The following is an 18,341-nucleotide window of genomic DNA, read 5'->3' as shown; positions in this document are numbered from 1 at the left end:
CTGTTATTATAGTCATGTGGCAGTGAGGTCAGCCTGGAGGATCTGTGTCTTTAGGAAGGACTAACTTTCCTCTTTATATTGGGGGAGGGGAGGGAAACATGCCTATTCGAATGTCACTGGTCCCTTAAACATTGCTTAACTATGCACTAAGAGTATAGTGACATTTGAGAAACGGGACATATTAAAGATATAAAAATCAGCTTGGCGGTGGTGGCGCATGCCTGTAATCCCAGCACTGGGGAGGCAGAGGCAGGTGGATCTCTGTGAGTTTGAGACCAGCCTGGGCTCCAAAGCTACAGAGAAACCCTGTCTCAAAAAACAAAACAAAACAAAAAAGATATAAAAATCATTCTATTTCAGTATCTTTTTTCTAATTTATTTCATACATGATTAACTTAGCTACCAAATCATAAATAAAGCACAATTTGTGGTATCAACCAAATACTTATCACAAATTTCTTATTGTCTCCCTGCTTCTTCTGGCAGCAATCAGCTCCTGTTTACCTTGATAAAGATGCCCTTCATTTCAAAAGTTAGGGTGTTGGGGCTGGAGAGATTGCTAAGAGGCTAAGAGCCCTTGTTGTTCTTGTAGAGGATCCAAGTTGGGCGCCCAACATCCACATGGTGGTTCTGCCTATAACTCAATTTCCGGGGTGTGATCCTCTCTTCTGACCTCATGCACATGCTACACATAGATGCATGCCATTGCTCACATGTACACATAAAACATGTTTCTGTAAAACAGTCAGAATGGTTAAAAAAAACAGCAACCTAGTTTGCTTTGGTTTAGTTTGGGGTTTTTTCTCTTACACCAAGTTACCTCTGTTGTCTGGGCAGCCCAGGCAGAACTCGAGCTCAGGATTCTTCTTTGTAAGACTCTGTAGTAGCTTGATTTACAGGCATGAACTGCTATTCGTGGCCAAGAGCTAAGATTTATCTTAAAGCAGCAGAGAAGGTGGTTTTTTAAACATTGGATTTTATTAAAACTACTTAGGTTTGGGCTAGAGAAATGGCTCAGCAGTCAAAAGTATGTCCACTGCTCTTCTAGAGAGCTCCCAGCATCCACGCCCGATGGCCCACAACCACCTAGCTCCAGGAAGTCAGACACCTCTGGCCTCGTGAACACTCATTCTCACGTAAACATAACCACACAGAGACACTATGCATAGTTAAAAATAAAATGAATATTTTTAAAAGCACTTCAGTTTTTCAGAACAATAAAAATGTTGCAGAAGAGTGAATGCTTATACTGTCATTTAGATTGTATCTAGCAAAATTAAAAGTATAACAAATAGTAAAGTCAGATTATAATCTATATTAATTTTACAAAAAAAATTCCACCAAGATTCCATATTAGGAAAAGAACCAATACTATCTAAATTTGCTAGACCTTAGTTCTGAACTGTTAAATGATTTGATTAGTTAAGACTTTAAGAACAAAAGTAATGATACATTGGACCAGCAAGATGACTCAGCAAATAATGATGCTTTCCGCACAAGCCTGAAGGTCTGACTCCAATCCCTAGGGCCCAATAATGACAGAAAGAGGAAACCAACTTCACAGAGTTGTCCTCTGACCTCCACACATGGACTGTGGCATGTGTTGTGTTGTTCTCCCCCACCACACACATTATACACATACACATGATAATGGCAAAACATTATTTTAGGAAGCTAAAAATCTCAGATACATTTCACTAATGTATGAAATTTTTAGTGAATGGAAATCTTTACTCCTTCAGAAAATATTCCGTATCTGCTGAAACACACCACCCATCTAATAATTAAATAATCACTCAAGATTTAAGTAAACCATCTTTGTTACTTTTTGTTATTTTGGTTTTATTATTTGTTATCATTATTTTTGTTTTGTTTTGGTTTTTTGTTTTTGTTTTTGTTTTTTTTTTGAGACAGGGTCTCTCTATATAGCCCTAGTTGTCCTGGAACTCACTTTGTAGACCAGGCTGTCCTCAAACTCATAGGGATCTGTCTGTCTCTGTTTCTCAAGTGCTGGGATCAAAGGTGTGCACCATGTCCAGCTGTTTTGCTATTTATTTGTTTGTTTATTTATTTATTTGTTTTAAAAAGGGCCTCACAGAGTAGCTCTGGCCTGAATCTTGCTATGTGGACCAATCTAGCCTTGAATCCAGTGGCATTCTTCTTAACTCTGGCTTCTGAGTGCTGTAATTAACAGGTGTACCACTATGCCCAGCTTCCCCCACCTCCACCCCACCCCCCAAGACAGGGTTTCTCTGTGTAGCCTTGCACCTTTTTCTGGAACTCACTTGGTAACCCAGGCTGGCCTCAAACTCACAGAGATCCGCCTGGCTCTGCCTCCTGAGTGCTGGGATTAGAGGTATGCACCACCACTGCCCAGCCCCAGTTTCCTTTTATGTCATGGAAATAAAAGGAATTTTGTATGTTGTGTGGGTGTCTGTCAGAGTCCAGCTCTGACCTGCTCCCACCTACCAAAGGATGCTTGGGTGGAGGAGAGAGGAATTAGGAAATATTAGACAGAAAGATAGACCTAGCCAACAAGAGGAAAGAGACACAGGATAGCTTTGGGAGGGCTTGGGTCAATACCCAGCTGCCCAGAGCTTTATTCAAAGGGGCTTTTTATAATATGCCATGGGGAGAGGCACAAGACCTTCCTCTTGCAAGAACAAAGCACACTGTATAACCAAGTGTAGACTCTTCCAAACACCTGGTAAACATGCCCCTGGCCATTATGCAGCCCTGCTGGGTAAAACAAGCTCAGATTTTCTGACCCTGAGTAATTTGAGCCTCCACAGTATTGGCTGTTTCAGTTTATGTATATTTTTCTTTCTATGTTTATTAGGCCTTATAAGTTATAAAACTTAGAAAAACCTTCTCTGCTAATATGGTAAATTTAGATGTTTCACACAACAAATAATAGCCAAGCTATTACTTTTGAAGTCTAGGTTTCATTTTGTTTTCAGTCTGTAGAATGTTGTATTGATATTATTAGTGTGTGTCAGCATGCCTGGCCATTGTTCTTTCTACATGTGTTTTCATCTTAAAACTAGGAGTAGGGACCCCCGGAACTCTAAACAAATGGTCATGAGTGAAGCCCAGGCCTCTCATCTATTGTGTTCACTAAATGGATCACTTGGATTGCCAGTGGTGATGTTTCTTTGTCTTGATAGTGGGTTGGGTAATGATTAAATCTTTTTCTTGCTTAAGGTGGGATCCCACCGTGTCCGTATGTCGAGGGGATTTGAAGCCAATGCACCTGCTTTTGACAGGTAGAACTGGTGATTTTTGTGTAGTACTATGAGGCTCATACTGTATTTGCTTTGTGTGGTGTTGCTGTATATAGCAGAACCTTTTATTATGTTTCCTTTTCTTTGTTTTTAATTGCTTTTTGATTTCAGTCGTACCTTTTATCTGCATGGATACAGGTGTACAATACCACACCACCTTACATTGATGTTCTTTCTTGAACATACATAAATATGTTAAAGTTTAATTTATAGATTAGACACAGTATGAGAGATTAACAAGAAATAATTGTATTATATGCATTTTTGAAATTGTCAGTAAATAAAAACTAAAAAAAAAGAAATGAGAGAATTATAACAGTATACTATACTAAAACCAATGCATGGATGTAGCATCTCTTTGGAAAGAGTAAGTACAGATGTTAGCTTTTTTTGGATTGAGCTCAGGTAACAGAAACTGGGGGGAGCAAAGCCCCAGATAAAGGAGCCTTCAAAGGCTCAACCTAGTCAGACAGCCCTCTTGAATACTCCCCAAGTATGTAGTCATCAGAGGGCCAGGTGGGCATCCATAAGTCAGAGGGGAAATTGTACCTACTGAATCTTATACATCCAGGGATGTAGAATGGATTTATATCCAATTTAGCAAATTTTATGAGTTTCTTGTTTACTGAGGGAAAGGCTGTAATTTTAATATGCTGTTTCTTGTCTTTTGTCAATAGGCATTTCCGAACACTTAAGGATTTATACGGTAAACAAATAGTTGTGAATTTGCTTGGATCTAAGGAAGGCGAACATATGCTAAGTAAGGCTTTCCAGGTAAGTGCAGCTGCTTTCTCTTCCATTCTGGCCATGGTCACCTAGAATGGAAATAGACAACAAAGTCATCAGACCCCTAGGAAGGAAAGCACTTCCTAGACAAAGTTAGGGTTTGGTGATGCCTTTAACGCTCTGAGGTTATTAGAAAATAGCATAAGCAGAATACTTAATCAGTCAATGATGGAGCAATGTAATTATATAAGATATGTAGACTAGCTAGAAACCATTTTCTAAGATTTAAATTAGGAAGTCTGGTTAAGTGGAAACATAACCTAATTAGCTATTTTTTACAATTGCTTATTGTTAATTTAACATTATGCTTTTGAGAGTGATATTTTAATGGTAAACTTAAAAGATATAGGCATATATTGAATGAAGGCATAAAAGATAAGCCTTTTAATCTTCGATTAGACTTGTTAAGTGTTAAAAATCAAGGTGCTTTATTTTGAATTCTATAGTAGGTACTAAATTTGTATCATAACAATAAACACTGGTGATTGGAAACTATTACATTTTCTAAACCGAACTAAAGTATTTATTCGATTCCCTGAATTATTACACCCCTAGTCTCTCAGGGAGAGTATGTGGGGCTTTAGACAATAAATGCCATTGGGATCAAAATGATTGTCCTTCTGCTGCCAGTGTCAGGGAAAGCTGTTTTGGACTTAGTGAAATTCCGAAGAACTCCCTGAGGCAGCTTGGGATGTACGCGTCAGTCTGCAGTGCGATAGACATAGGCCGTTAGGCCGGCCCTCCAGGAACATCTGCTTTTCACTTACAGAGTCATCTGAAAGCTTCTGAACACGCTTCCGATATCCACATGGTGTCTTTTGACTATCATCAAATGGTTAAAGGAGGAAGGGCAGAAAAGTTACACAGTGTCCTCAAGCCCCAAGTCCAGAAGTTCCTTGATTATGGATTTTTTTATTTCGATGGCAATGATGTTAAAAGGTTTGACAGTTCTATTCCTCTACTCTTTAGATTGGAACTTTGCTACCACTTAAAAATCATTCTTAACATTAAACTGTTAAATTTTATTTTATATTGAAGTTTATGATTTTAAGTATTTTTAATACTCTATGCTAAGCTTGTTTTTCTCTAGCTTTCAACAAATAATTGTAAAAAGTTACATTATCTAGAACATTCTGTGCGACAGCAGTGTATTTGTCTTTGTGTCAGTACCAGTCAAGGGGTAGGATCTGTGATTGCCTTTGCATTTGAGGAAAACGAGGCAGGGCTTGCTCCAGGTCACACAACGAGAAACACCCTAGCTGCTGTTCACCTGCCTTCCAGACTTCATGCTGTCGTAAAGCTGACGTTTGGCAGCTCTTCACTCTAGTGAAGACCATCACATGCAAAGACAAGGAACCCTTTGCTTATTGCCTGACTAGTGTAACTTAAATCCTTAGTTTTCACATAGGGAATAAGACAAAAGTCAGTTGGAAGGTTTAAGTTCAGATTATAGATTGAAATAAACCTATGAACAAAGCTCAAAGTTAATTGGCTTTTTTCAGATTGTATTTTCTATGTCATAATGGCTTTATGGGGCAGTCAAGAGAAAGGTCTTCTTCTTGTTCTTGTTGTTTTAAATTGTCATTCCCAAAATTCTTATTATTTTTGTGGAAAGAACTATTGGATTATATATGTGTGTATATATATGTATATATATATATATATATATGTATATATATATATATGTATATATGTATACATGTGTGTATATATATAAACCTGAATGTATATTTAGCTCCTAACGATGGGCCTAGTTAAAAATAAATCTATGGTAGATGTGTGATGAAAACGCACGACAAAACATTAGCAGATGTAGTGTCTAGGTGTATACACAGGCGCTATCAGTTCAATACTTTGTATTTGGTGCCTGAGTATGGTGAGGATAGGAAGTTGGAGCTAGAGAGGTACTCAGCTGTAACCGTCTCTGCTGCTATCCTTCGTTGATGTTTTCTTCCTCTATAAACTAGCCGTGTAACTTGATTGGAACTGTTGCAGGTGCCAGAGTGGTACAGTTCGAACAAACTGCTTGGATTGTCTTGATAGAACAAACAGTGTGCAGGCATTCCTTGGCTTAGAGGTAAAACAAAACAAAACAAAGAACTAATGCTTATGCCGTGTGCATCCTTTTATAAACCTGTTTCTCAGCTGTATGCGTAATGAAGCTAAGCCTCCTAGAGACTTCTGTTTCTTCACTTCTTGCCTTCCCCTCAGCCCTGTGCTTAACCGTTGCTTTCATCTCTCTTTCTGCGTTCTGATGGCTGCCCCTGTTTCTCCTGTTGTTCCTTACACTCCTTGTAGACACCTGCTTGGGTATTGTTTCTCTTGAAACAGTTTGCATGCATCTGAACTTTATGTTGATATTTTCAAGATTTTGTTTTAGGATGTTGAGAATCTGTTTTTACGTGTACATTCCCATAGGGTTATATTTTTGATAGTTTGTAACTCAATCCAAGGGGGCATTATCAAGTCCGTAGCTACAAAATCTAGTTAATTAATTAGGAATCAGATGAAAATGCCAAAGCTAGCCAAAGTGAAAAATGACCAGGGTTTTCTTTAAGGCCTTTAGAAGCTTATTTATTTATTAGGTTTATTTTACTGTTATTCACCAAGTTCAGTCTAGTATAGACACAGTCTCAGCTACTCAGTAAACCAGAGCAACCCTGAGCTTTCCCAGGTCTCCCCTGCCCCGTGAGTCAGGGCCAAAAGGAGGTTGTGGACTCACTTTACATTAGGTAGGATGTAGTTTTTAAGCACTCTAAAGACTCTCTAGTTAATGATCTTAAATTTGGCCTGTGCATTAGTTAATTAATTACAGGTGCTCGGCTTCTGTCTCAAGTGAAAGTCCAGTTGTATAAAGTTCTCTGGGGCACAGATATTTTATATAAGTAAATAAATTTTACTGTTTTGACTTTTGTTGAAACCTATCATTGACATTTATCTTTTTTTCTTAAAATATGACACATGAGATGTGAAAGAAGGCAGGTCGTAATCAAATAAATTCATATAGCTCAGGTCTGATCAAAACCCAGGCTTTGGGTGACTGGATGTTTACTGGATCTGCCCAGGCTTAGTGAAGTTCTTAGACTTCAATTATCAAGTGTTCATTTCCAGTCTGTGCTAGTTGACTCTCACTATTGAAAGTGTGACATCAGAGTGTGCCCCTCTCTCACAGTTGGTTAACCACTTACAAAATAACTTACAATGAAGTGAAATGTGTTTTTCCCACTTCTTCCAAGAGTGAAAGGTTTAACCTATAAAGGAGACCCTGGGGGTTATTTTATGGCCCACATGAACACAGAACAACTCTAGCGTAAGCCTGAGTAATAAAATGATCCTTCTAAGGGACTTTTATATATCTCTAATCTTTTGTAATTATAGATAATTACTACACCTAACAGATACGAAGGAAATGTAAATAGGAAGGAGTAAGTAAGTCAGTAAGAAGAGCAGACATTGCTTCCATGCTGCTGGAGTCCAAGCTAGAGCCACACCAAGTAAAGATCAGTAGCTGTGGAATGCTTTTGTTGCCCAAAGGCCCTGTCCACTTGTCCCCCACAGTTCTTCTATACATGCCGTCAGTGTAGACGCCATCCAGGAAGAGCTGCCGTGACCTTCTCATTGCCCTTCTTCTCCTGTTCACCTAATCTCAATCACGCAGGTTTCCAGAACGAAGTCCAGAGCATAAAGGGAGTGCGTATGCTTAGGTGAACTCGGTACACATGTCCCTGCTGTCCTGCATACTGTGAATTAGCTAGGTTCTCAGTGAGGGAGGCAAACTGTTCCGACTTCAGGATGGCTACAACATTAATTGAGGGACATCTACTGAAATGACACTTTACCTTAAAAAAAAACAAATTTTACCTTAAAAATTAAAATGGTAGTAAACATAGCCCAATAAAGTGTTAATACTTTCAGAATCCTGTTTTTATAAATTTTACGTTTAATTCTAATAGTTGTAAAAAGTCACATTACAATGAATATACATTTAAATATATATTTACCTTAAATATCCTCATTTATCCTTCCAGATGCTAACTAAACAGCTGGATGCTCTGGGCTTAGCTGAAAAGCCTCAGCTAGTGACTCGCTTTCAAGAAGTTTTCCGGTCCATGTGGTCTGTGAATGGCGATTCCATCAGTAAGATATATGCAGGCACTGGAGCCCTTGAAGGGAAGGCCAAGGTGATCCAAAGCTGCCGTAGCATTACTTCATCTCTCTCCTCTCTAGGAGGTTTGAAATGAGTTTTGAATGGTAGGATTTAAGTTAGCAGGAGTTTGTTAGGGTTGCTTCCTTTAGCTTTTGTGTTCTCTCTGATCCATCTTCCCTCAGTAGTAGATTCTGATGATTAAATGCAGCACAGGTAGGTAACTCTTCAGTCTTAAGTGTGCTTTTAGAGATAACCCATTGTACATGTCCATAGATATTATTTTATATGGCTTACTATTGTGTATCTTACTTTTTACATTCTTTATATTGATTTTAAATAAGATTTTTAAAGTATCCTGTCTCAGTGGTCTTTGAGTCCCCTGCACTTGACACAGTGCCTCTATTTGGGAGTTATGTCACAAATAGTAGATGGACATACAGCCCAACACCAATTTATGCAAGAGTGCAGCGAGCCCAGTATTACTTGGGCTTACTTGTTAACTCTGTACTTTCTGCTTGTTTTGGTTTTAAAGGGAGTTATCACTGGAGTAAAAGGTGGGATGTGGACTTAGTATGATGCTGAGTCTCATCAGGACTTGTAGCTGCTTGGTTAACTTTCCTGTTTGGTACTGTGGGATTTGGAGCTATATATGTTTTATGATTCTATGTAATATTATATGATTCTATTGTTTAACTCTTTAAGGGACCCTGGCCTTAATTTAACTTACCCAAAATTCTCTACAGTTCCTCAAATGATTTCTGGATAAAAATGAGAACATTTAGCTAGGCATGGTTGATAGGTAATGTCATTCTGTATGCTGTGAATGTGTTGCTCCGATTGGTTGATAAATAAAGCTGTTTGGCCAATGGTGAGGCAGAATAAGGTTAGGCGGGACATTTCAACTAGAGAGAGAGGGAGGAGAAAAGAGAGCAGAGGAGACACTGCCAGTTGCCACCATGAGAAGCAAGATGTAAAGAACCAGTGAGCCATGAGCCTTGTGTCAAAGTATAGATTTATAGAAATGGGTTAATTTAAGATGAAAGAGCTAGCTAGCAAGAAGCCTGCCATGGCCATAGTTTTAAAATAATATAAGCCTGTGTGTGTTTATTTGGGTCTAAGTGGCTGCGGGACCCGAGGGTGACAGAGATTTGTTCCGACGGCCGGCCAGCCAGGACACATAAAAACTTCCGACTACATGTGGTGGTTCATACCTATAAATTCCAGCATTGGAGAGGTTGAGACAGGAGGATTGCAATAAGTTCAAAACCAACCTAGGCTATATATTGATGTACCAGGCCTGACAAAACCTAGTTTAAAACAAAACAAAACAGACCACCGAAACAGTCATCAAAAAGAGAAAAGGTTAGCCATTGTCATGGTCTCCTGAGCAGCAGCACAGCAGCTGGGGTTCTGTGGAAAGTGTTCTTCATCTTAAGTCTGTGTTCAGTCTGCAACTCTGCTGCAGGCGTCAGCCTCACCTCAGATAGGGTGTTCCAGATCTTCACTCCCTAAACACCACTTTCTTTTGAAAACCTGAAACTGTTGACTTCATTTATTCCTTTTAAATAGTGTGATTTGTGTTATTAAATTCTGACTCTCCCACTGTTGCTTTAAATAGTCTTGTATGTGCCTCTGCCTTTGTTTCTGCTGTGACTAAGACAATATATGTACAGAAGTTGCATATATTTTCAGTATGCTTATCTTTAACATAATGTACAGATATGAAATCTTTATATATTAATATTAAATAGACTAGCCTGAATTGAGCTAAAATCTAACACCTGAACTGCTCTTTCTTTTCCTTTCTCTTGGCTCCTTTTGATTAATTGCCTGATAATGAATGGTGAGTGTTCTTTTTCCAATAACATCATTTTATGTATTACATGACAAAAATAATGATTTAATGCCATATAACATTTGGTGGCATATTAGAAAAATTGGCTCCTTATTCTGAAAATTGACCTGTAATTACTGTTATTTTTCAAAGGGATGAAAGAAAATTACATATTCCAAACCAACATTATTTTTGACAGTCAAAAGTCTATAGGATCAAAATACTGTCTGATAATATGCCTAAGTGAAACACCTGTTCATTACAACTTATAATCAACCCTCTCAGAATTTGAATAGGTATTTATTTTTTAGATTTATATTTGTATAGGCAACAAAATATCTTTAATATGTAAACTAAAATATATATATATATATATATATATATTTATATTTATGAGATGTAATTACAAATTTATTTTTTAACTAGACCTTTGATTTTAGGTTCAGTTTTGTTTCTAACTAGCATTAAATTATTGGGGAGCAATTTCACTTTTAAGTATAAAAAGTACTTGGAAGGTTTTCTAGGAGTTGTAAGTATCACTCTTTGTCCACTGCCTTTCCTCATCAGCCCATCCCACATTTAAAAGTTAGGATGTAGAAAGGAATCTTAATTCAGATAAATGTACGATCGAGCACTTACTGCTCAGTATCTTACTCGATGTAATTGTATTTTCTTTGTGCAGACTGTAAGGGAGAAGGTACACTTTAAGGCCTTTCAATGTAGTTATGCATTTAAAAGATCATTATTAGGACCTTTTTGTTTGTTTGTTTTGTTTTTTTGAGACAGGGTTTCCCTGTAGCTTTGGAGCCTGTGTTGGACTAGACCTGTAGCCCAGGCTGGCCTCGAACTCACAGAGGTCCACCTGCCTCTGCCTCCTGAGTGCTGGGATTACAGGCGTGCACCACCACCGCCCAGCACTGCTTGCTACATCTGATACTTACTAGAATTTTATGAAATCAATTTAAAATTGCAGAATATATATTGAATAAAATCAGCAGTATTTCGAGCAAGAGCCCATGTTCCTTTCTCCCACAACAGGCTGGAAAGTTGAAAGATGGTGCTCGCTCTGTCACCAGGACCATTCAGAACAACTTCTTCGACAGCTCCAAGCAAGAAGCCATTGATGTTTTGCTCCTGGGAAATACTCTAAACAGTGACTTAGCTGACAAAGCCCGAGCACTTCTAACCACTGGAAGTTTGCGTGGTATGCACACTTAATACTTTACTTACTTCATTATTTTATAATCCTAGAAAGTCCAAAAATTAAATGTAAACTTATCGACATGAGTAATTTTTAGGCTGTCATTGATTTATAGCATTTTGGAAGGGATTTCTGTACAAGTGGTTTTTTGAAGAAGTATTCTCCAGTTAAGTTTTTCTCTTGTTGAGCATTAATGCTATTAGTAATACTTAGCCACAGAGTGGCTGGATTTTTTTTTTCTTCTGAACACTATGTGTACTTTCTTCTGCAGATTATGACTGGGGGCTACATGTGCTATATGTGCTGCTAACGATCCAAAGCAGGTTTCTATAGATTGAAAGCTGGCACTGAGAGCATTCGGTAATCCAGTTAGATAGGCAGTGCTTCATTGAGAAAGTCCTGGTTTATCTGTACTGGCTAAGTTTTCATGGACACCACAAATGTTTCTCTAACCACTTCCTAACTATGGTTGTTATTATTTGAATCAGTATAAGTCAGAGGAACAGTTTAAAGTAATATGTATTATTAGCCACTCGCTGCTATTTTCTGTTTTAATATTTGACATAAATATAAAGTAGCCTTTTTCCCCAAGGTAGCTTTTTACCTTTTATTAATCTTTTACTAATGTTTAAAAAAAAAAATGGAACTTTTCATGTATTAAAACATGTGATTGGTTGGACCTCCTGCGCCTCCCCAGCTTTATTGAGGTATAATTGACAAGTTCAGTTAGCTCTCTAGTTCTGTTCTCTCCCATGAGGACTATAGCACTGTGAGCTTCTTTTCCTATTGGCCCCAAACCTTCCAGCACACACTCTCCACATGGGAAAGTAATGTCCTCTTGAGACCGGCCCTACGGGTGATCGTAGACTGTCAGATTTCATTACAAGCAACTTCTCAGGAATGGATAAGCAGGCATGGGGGCTGGGCCCTACTCAAACTTTAAAAAAAAAAAAAAAAAAAAAAAAGTCTGATGCTTACTACATCTTCGAACTTCAGACTTACTGATTTCTGTTTTGTCACCTCTCTCCACCTGTGCCTACTCTGATGTGGAGGCATTAATAAGCAACAATTGAAAGTAAGTGTGTGCAGGAAGAGATGAAGCAAAGAACCTCAATATCCCCCCAGGATAAGCATCAGGTGTCTAGGTTCCTGCACATTCCACCATGCTGTGCCTCTCAAAGCATTCGGCTCCACTGCCATGCTCGTTTTGAGACTGAGAACTTGGTCCATTGTGGTTGATACATTAGGTAATGATGTGAACATGATGCTAATTTTGCATGAGCTTATGCGTGATTTTGCTGGCAAGCAACAATAGGCAAACGCAGAAAACTACTCAACAGAACCAATATGGGTACAGGTATATAAAACATACATAGCCATATGCACATACCTTCAACACCTTCCCTTCTGCAGTTCAACATGTGTTCTGAGCCATACCCACCCACATGTGGTGTTTCAACTTCCCATCCATTTTCTAATAACCCTTCTGCTACCATTCACAATTGCTATGCCCTTTTCTACAAGCCAGCTTCATATTTTTTAAAGATGTAGTGCTTTATATTGTATAGTCTTGCATTTCATAACCATTTAATGTACATAATACTATGCTGCTTTTAAAATTAGGTTCCCTTCTTCTTTGGTGTGTCGCGTTTGACATTTTTATGTGTGATGCCCCAACTCCATTTTTCCTATAAGCCTTTACAGCCATGGGACTTTACATAGTTTTATATAGTGTAGTTGATGGTTTTAGAATGCACTTGTCTTGTTTTAGCTGAATGATGGTACTTATCACCTGGTGAGTCCCAGAAAAAGAATATTAAAAGTTATGTGGAGCCGGGCGGTAGTGGCGTATGCCTTTAATCCCAGCACTCGGGAGGAAGAGGCAGGTGGATCTCTGTGAGTTTGAGGCCAGCCTGGACTACAAAACGAGTCCCAGGACAAATACAAAGCTACACAGAGAAACCCTGTCTCAAAAAACCAAAAAAGAAAAAGAAAAAAAAAAGTTATGTGTTAAGACACACATTTCCATGTCTTTGGTGTCCTTCAGCCTCTTAGATTTCACACACACACACACACACACACACACACACACACGAGCATCTGGAAGAGGAGGACCTTCACATCATGAAGCAATGGACATCACTGAGTCAGTGCAGACACATGGGTTTGTATCAGTTATTGTTATTTATTGTCTTTGGTGTTATAGCTTCAAAAAACAAATTCAAGCTGTCAACATGAAAGAGATGAGTAAGGCCATCTCAGCATGTCCTTCAGGTGACATGCCAGGCTTTAAATGTAACTGGTTGTTTACTAATGACTCTTTGTTTTCTTCTTGATGCATCCATAGTTTCTGAACAGACATTGCAGTCAGGTACAGTATAGAAAAATCAATGTATACATGAAAGCAACCTTTTCTTTATTTTTCTAAAGCTGATGTTGTGCACAGACAGATATAATTTTATCTTCATGATATTACAGGATAAATTAGTGTTTTGTTTTACTCTAACAAGAATTTTAAGTTTGTAGAAATTAAGTACTTTATTCTAGAAGAAATGTACAGGATTCTTTGTCTTCCTGTATCACAGGCTTATGCCAATGAAAGATAATTCAGCTAGATTAAATTTTACTTTATATTTCCTTGAATGTAATTATTGTTAGATCCTGCTCTTCATAGGCTGCAGAAAAAGGTCTAACTATGGCTATCTTCTTCTCTTACTTTGTGGATGGCTTGTTTTCTTTAACTCTGACCTTCACTAAGATAAGATCTGACACCTGTTCACTTTAGACAGCGTCAGTGCTGTTCACCAGTCAGAGCAGGTGCATTAGGAGCACTTGATACAGCTCCTCCTTTTCTTGCCTGTGTATTCATAGGAATTCCATCTCTTCTTTCTCTGTGGTCTGTGGTCTTGTCCTTAAAGGTGAATCTGTAGCAAACAGGACAAAGCAAAGTCTTGCCAGAAATTTAGCCAAAAATAATATCTTTTCTTCCCCTTCCTAGGGTGTTTTGCCTGGTTACCATTGTGACTCTTCTGAGAAACTGTTGCTTTTTGTTTTAAAGGAAGTGGGGAGGGAGCACAGGCTCCGGGTTATGTAATGAACATCATTTCTGTAAGGGTATGGTGTTTAGAGACAGACATCTGTGGTTTTAGCAGACTTATTTCTTTAAGCACATTAAGGTGCCAAAACATGTTAAGAATAAACTAGGATTATACTTTACCTTCTTATTCTATTTATAAAGTGATTTGACCTTATTAATTCAAGCAAGATGGCAGGCTGGTTTTGTTCACATGGCATTACTGTTTTGCTCACTTCTTTAAATTGTACAATCATAGAATTGACACCTTGGCATCAAGTAGATTTTAAATGGTGTTTTCACAGTGATAATGACTTTAGTTTAAAGTTCAGTGATATCCCTAATAATAGAGAATAGTCTCTGTATTGACAGGACAGAATAAATGGTCTGTTTTGTTATCACCAGTCACCTCTATAAATAATTAAATCAGATAGGAAGGAAGAGGTTTAGAAGTGTACACATCTGCTCGCAAGACAATGGAGTATAATGAGCCTTTCTCTGTCCCGCCAGCCAGCTCCCAAATAATGGCACGGAGACTTATTATTAATTATGAAACCTTAGCTCAGGCTTGTCTCACTAGCTCTTATAACTTAAATTAACTCGTTTATATTAGTCTACGTTTTACCTCATGTCTTGCTCATCCTGCTTCCTCCATGCATCTTGCTTCCCCTGAATGCCTAGATTCTTCTTCCTCTTTCTCTTTTTGCCTGTACCTCCTGCTTAGCTATTGGCTGTTCAGCTCTTTATTAAACCAATCACAGCAATACAGCTTCACACAGTGTACAAATATCCCCCAACAATGGGGACATGGTTATCATCCAAATAAATCTTCAGTTCCTTCAGGGTGCTCAGAGGTCAAAAACTACATTCATGATACTAACGGTTTCCCTTTCTCAGTCCCAGTTGCTCAGAATATTGCTAGTGATATCATAAAATAATAAGTAACATAGTAAAGTGATATTGTTTGGTAAAAGATGAAAGATCATATGAAAATAAGCAAGGGAGGACAGTGGTCCTGAAGGGCATAGTGCAGTTCTAACTGAGGGGTCAGTAAAGAGTTGTAAAGGGATGGATGGAGGTTGAAGGCTGTGGAAACTGCGGTCTGACTGCTTTGGAATAGGAGCAAGCCTGAAGAGGAGGCAGTGCCTAGTGGTGAGTGAGCAGAGAGGCCAGACTGAGGACAGAAAGAGCAGAGACCCTGCAGGGCACTGCGAAGCACTTGAGCTCTTCTTCTCAGTGAGCTGGGAAGCATTCGGTAGTGATTTCCTGGGAGCCTCTCATTTTCCTCCCTAATGCTCACTTTTGTAAGGGAGCCCTTGTTCATCAAGCCGCCTTTCAATAGTTTGATCGTAAATGTAGATGTTTTTATTATTCTCATTTAGGGAGAATAAAACTTACATTTTAACCATACTCTTAATAAAGTTGTAAGTCATTTGCTGAAGGTTTTATGTATTATAAACCAGTACACCGTTGAACTGGAGCTGTCCCCTGCATGCCTTGTGTTAGTACAGTCATTCTGTAACAGTTTTTATGTTCAGTCTTTAATGTCATTATTCTGTGTGGTTATTGCCTCCGGCTGGGCTTGGCATTCAGAGCTGATCTCTTTCTTGTGCCTGCGCATGCTCTTTATTTGTGCTCGTGACAATGACTGTATTTCCAGATACCCTCTGTCAATGAAAAACACTTTTGTGATGGTTTACTGCAGTTTACTGACGTTCTCTTGCATCTTGTGTTCCATTAGCATCTTCCAAAGTCTTAAAGAACATGTGTGAGAACTTCTACAAATACTCAAAACCCAAGAAGATTCGAGTGTGTGTGGGGACCTGGAATGTGAATGGCGGGAAGCAGTTCCGCAGCATAGCGTTTAAGAACCAGACGCTCACAGACTGGCTTCTCGATGCTCCCAAGTTAGCTGGCATCCAGGAGTTTCAAGGTTGGAGTTCATGTCAGGGCTCAATGCAAGTCCTGACTGCAGTGTGACACTTCACTAAGTTAGGAAAGAGATGTGGGCTTCTTTTGTCAGTTCTTAAGCTAACATTTCTTAGGTTAAGTCTGATAACGTCTTACCTCACCTTTTACTTCTAGACATTTTCTACTTAGTGAAAAACAATGGCGGAGCTGAGTTTGGTGGCTCAAGTCTATAATCCTAGTACTCTGGAGACTGAGACAGGAGGATTGCTCTAAGTTCTAGGCAAGCCTGGACTACACAGTAGAACTTTGACTCCTAAAACAAAACAAACAAAAACAAAAGTAATAGAACATTTGAAACTCTTTTTTTTTTTTTTTTTGCCAGTTGTTTCTCAGAAAGTCAGGATCCATGTATAAATAGGGCAGCCACATATACAAGAGAAACTACCTCTGTTTTCATTTGAACAGACAAGAACCAAGATTATTTTGTAGTTGATCGTTTGTATTTTATTTTTCAAGCCAAGAATGTTCCATTTTCCAGGATGGGCCATTGAGCAATTTTATAGAAATTCTATTAACTTGGTTGCACAAGAGGCCTGGAGAGGAGGTTCAGAGAGAAAAGAGCTTACTGCTCTTCCCAAATGGGGCATCTGCACAGATGTGGTGTGCGTAAGCCCACACAGGGCCTAGAGATTAAAATAGATAAAATAAGAAAGTACTGGGTCGTTCTGCCACCATTTACTCAGAGCAGAGCCTTCCAACATTGTGATGGTAGTTAGAATCAGGAACTTAAGAATCAACCCCAACTTCCTTTAACAGTAGTATATGATTACCAGTTTGACAGTGCTATGTACAGGAACTAGTAGAAGATACCAGTTTTCCTTTTTAAGTAATTTTTAATCAATCATGTCTTAGCTTTTGGAATTTTCCCCAAATATTTTGTTAAAATTGGGCCCTTTTCAGTTACGTTAATCCAAGTTGGAAATAGAAATAATAATAGACTGATTAATAATAATAAAAATGCTATGATAGCTGTGTTTTTCACATATTTAATTCTCACAGCAGACCCATTCCACTGAGGCTGTTATTCCAGCTTCATAGAGGAAGATCCTAAAATGCAGGATGGCCCTGCAGCCTGTGGCAAAGTCAGGAGTAAGCTCCGTCATTTGGTCCCAGTGTCTGTGTGTCAGGCTGTGTCTCACCTGTGGACTTGGGCAAGTGACTTAGCTTCCTTGCAGCTCGTTTCCCGTGTGTAAACAAGGGGCAGGAGCTCTGCCTTACCACATGTTGTGTGACGGTGGGAATCCAGTGTGGGTTTGAGTCTTGCACACAATCCCAGCCAGCCTTGAGTCACTTTGTAGAGTAATTCCTTTAACTGCAGGTTTGGTTCTCTCCACCTCTGAGAAGTGGCTGTTTCTCTGCTTTCAGTGGTGCATATCTTAAGTTGTTTTTAAGTGATTTTATGTAGTTCTTAAGGAACTTAAAAGTTATCTTAAACGGACTTAGGATATTTTAGTAGAAAGCAAATTTAAAGTAATGTAGCTCACTGATGAAGTTTTACTTTTAATATAAATTTGGTTAAATTGGAAACACAAAAGGGTTTTTATGTGATCTGAGATTGTGTTTGATGGGGTGGAGTTGCCATTTGACCAATGCTGTATTTAAAGGTATTTTTTGATGCTTAATTATAGATAAAAGAAGTAAGCCAACTGATATATTTGCAATTGGCTTTGAAGAAATGGTGGAGTTGAATGCTGGGAACATTGTGAATGCAAGGTAATCTAGCTTGATAACAGTACTGGGAGACAGGTCACGAGTTGTCATCACATTGTTGACACTGAGGAAATACGTGGAAAGGACTTTTTAAACTGTAAATAGTATGAGTATCTTTCTAAACTTCAGTTGATACTATGTTAGAAATTAAGACTGAGGATTACAGATATCTATTTAAAAATAATAGGAACAGGTAAGATGGCTTTTCTCTAAACGTGATAACCTGAGTTTGATCCCTGGAACCAATATAAAAAGTAGAAGGAGAGACAAGCACTACAAAGTTGTCTTGTGACCTCCACATGTGCACTGTAGTATGCATGCCTGTGCACATACAC

The 18,341-nt window shown here is 38.6% G+C and overlaps 1 protein-coding gene across 8 annotated transcripts in view; it reads left to right on the top strand.

Annotated features, from left to right (window-relative positions):
• Positions 1-18,341, top strand: part of Synj1 (synaptojanin 1) — a 78,926-nt gene that overhangs the window by 29,641 nt on the left and 30,944 nt on the right. For 4 of the 8 annotated variants that reach the window (XM_036203972.1, XM_036203971.1, XM_036203967.1 and 1 more), the window contains exons 7-15: positions 3,205-3,266; positions 3,962-4,058; positions 4,840-5,009; positions 6,066-6,147; positions 8,099-8,251; positions 11,090-11,255; positions 13,600-13,623; positions 16,067-16,258; positions 17,925-18,009. In XM_036203972.1, the coding sequence (XP_036059865.1) occupies positions 3,205-3,266; positions 3,962-4,058; positions 4,840-5,009; positions 6,066-6,147; positions 8,099-8,251; positions 11,090-11,255; positions 13,600-13,623; positions 16,067-16,258; positions 17,925-18,009 (1,031 nt within the window). The remainder of the gene's footprint in view (positions 1-3,204; positions 3,267-3,961; positions 4,059-4,839; positions 5,010-6,065; positions 6,148-8,098; positions 8,252-11,089; positions 11,256-13,599; positions 13,624-16,066; positions 16,259-17,924; positions 18,010-18,341) is intronic. The other 4 variants (XM_036203970.1, XM_036203968.1, XM_036203973.1 and 1 more) reach the window with 2 other exon arrangements.

The sequence above is a fragment of the Onychomys torridus genome, chromosome 12, assembly GCF_903995425.1.
Source record: "Onychomys torridus chromosome 12, mOncTor1.1, whole genome shotgun sequence".
Lineage (NCBI taxonomy): Eukaryota > Metazoa > Chordata > Mammalia > Rodentia > Cricetidae > Onychomys > Onychomys torridus.
This window is presented reverse-complemented; position numbering and strand designations above follow the sequence as displayed.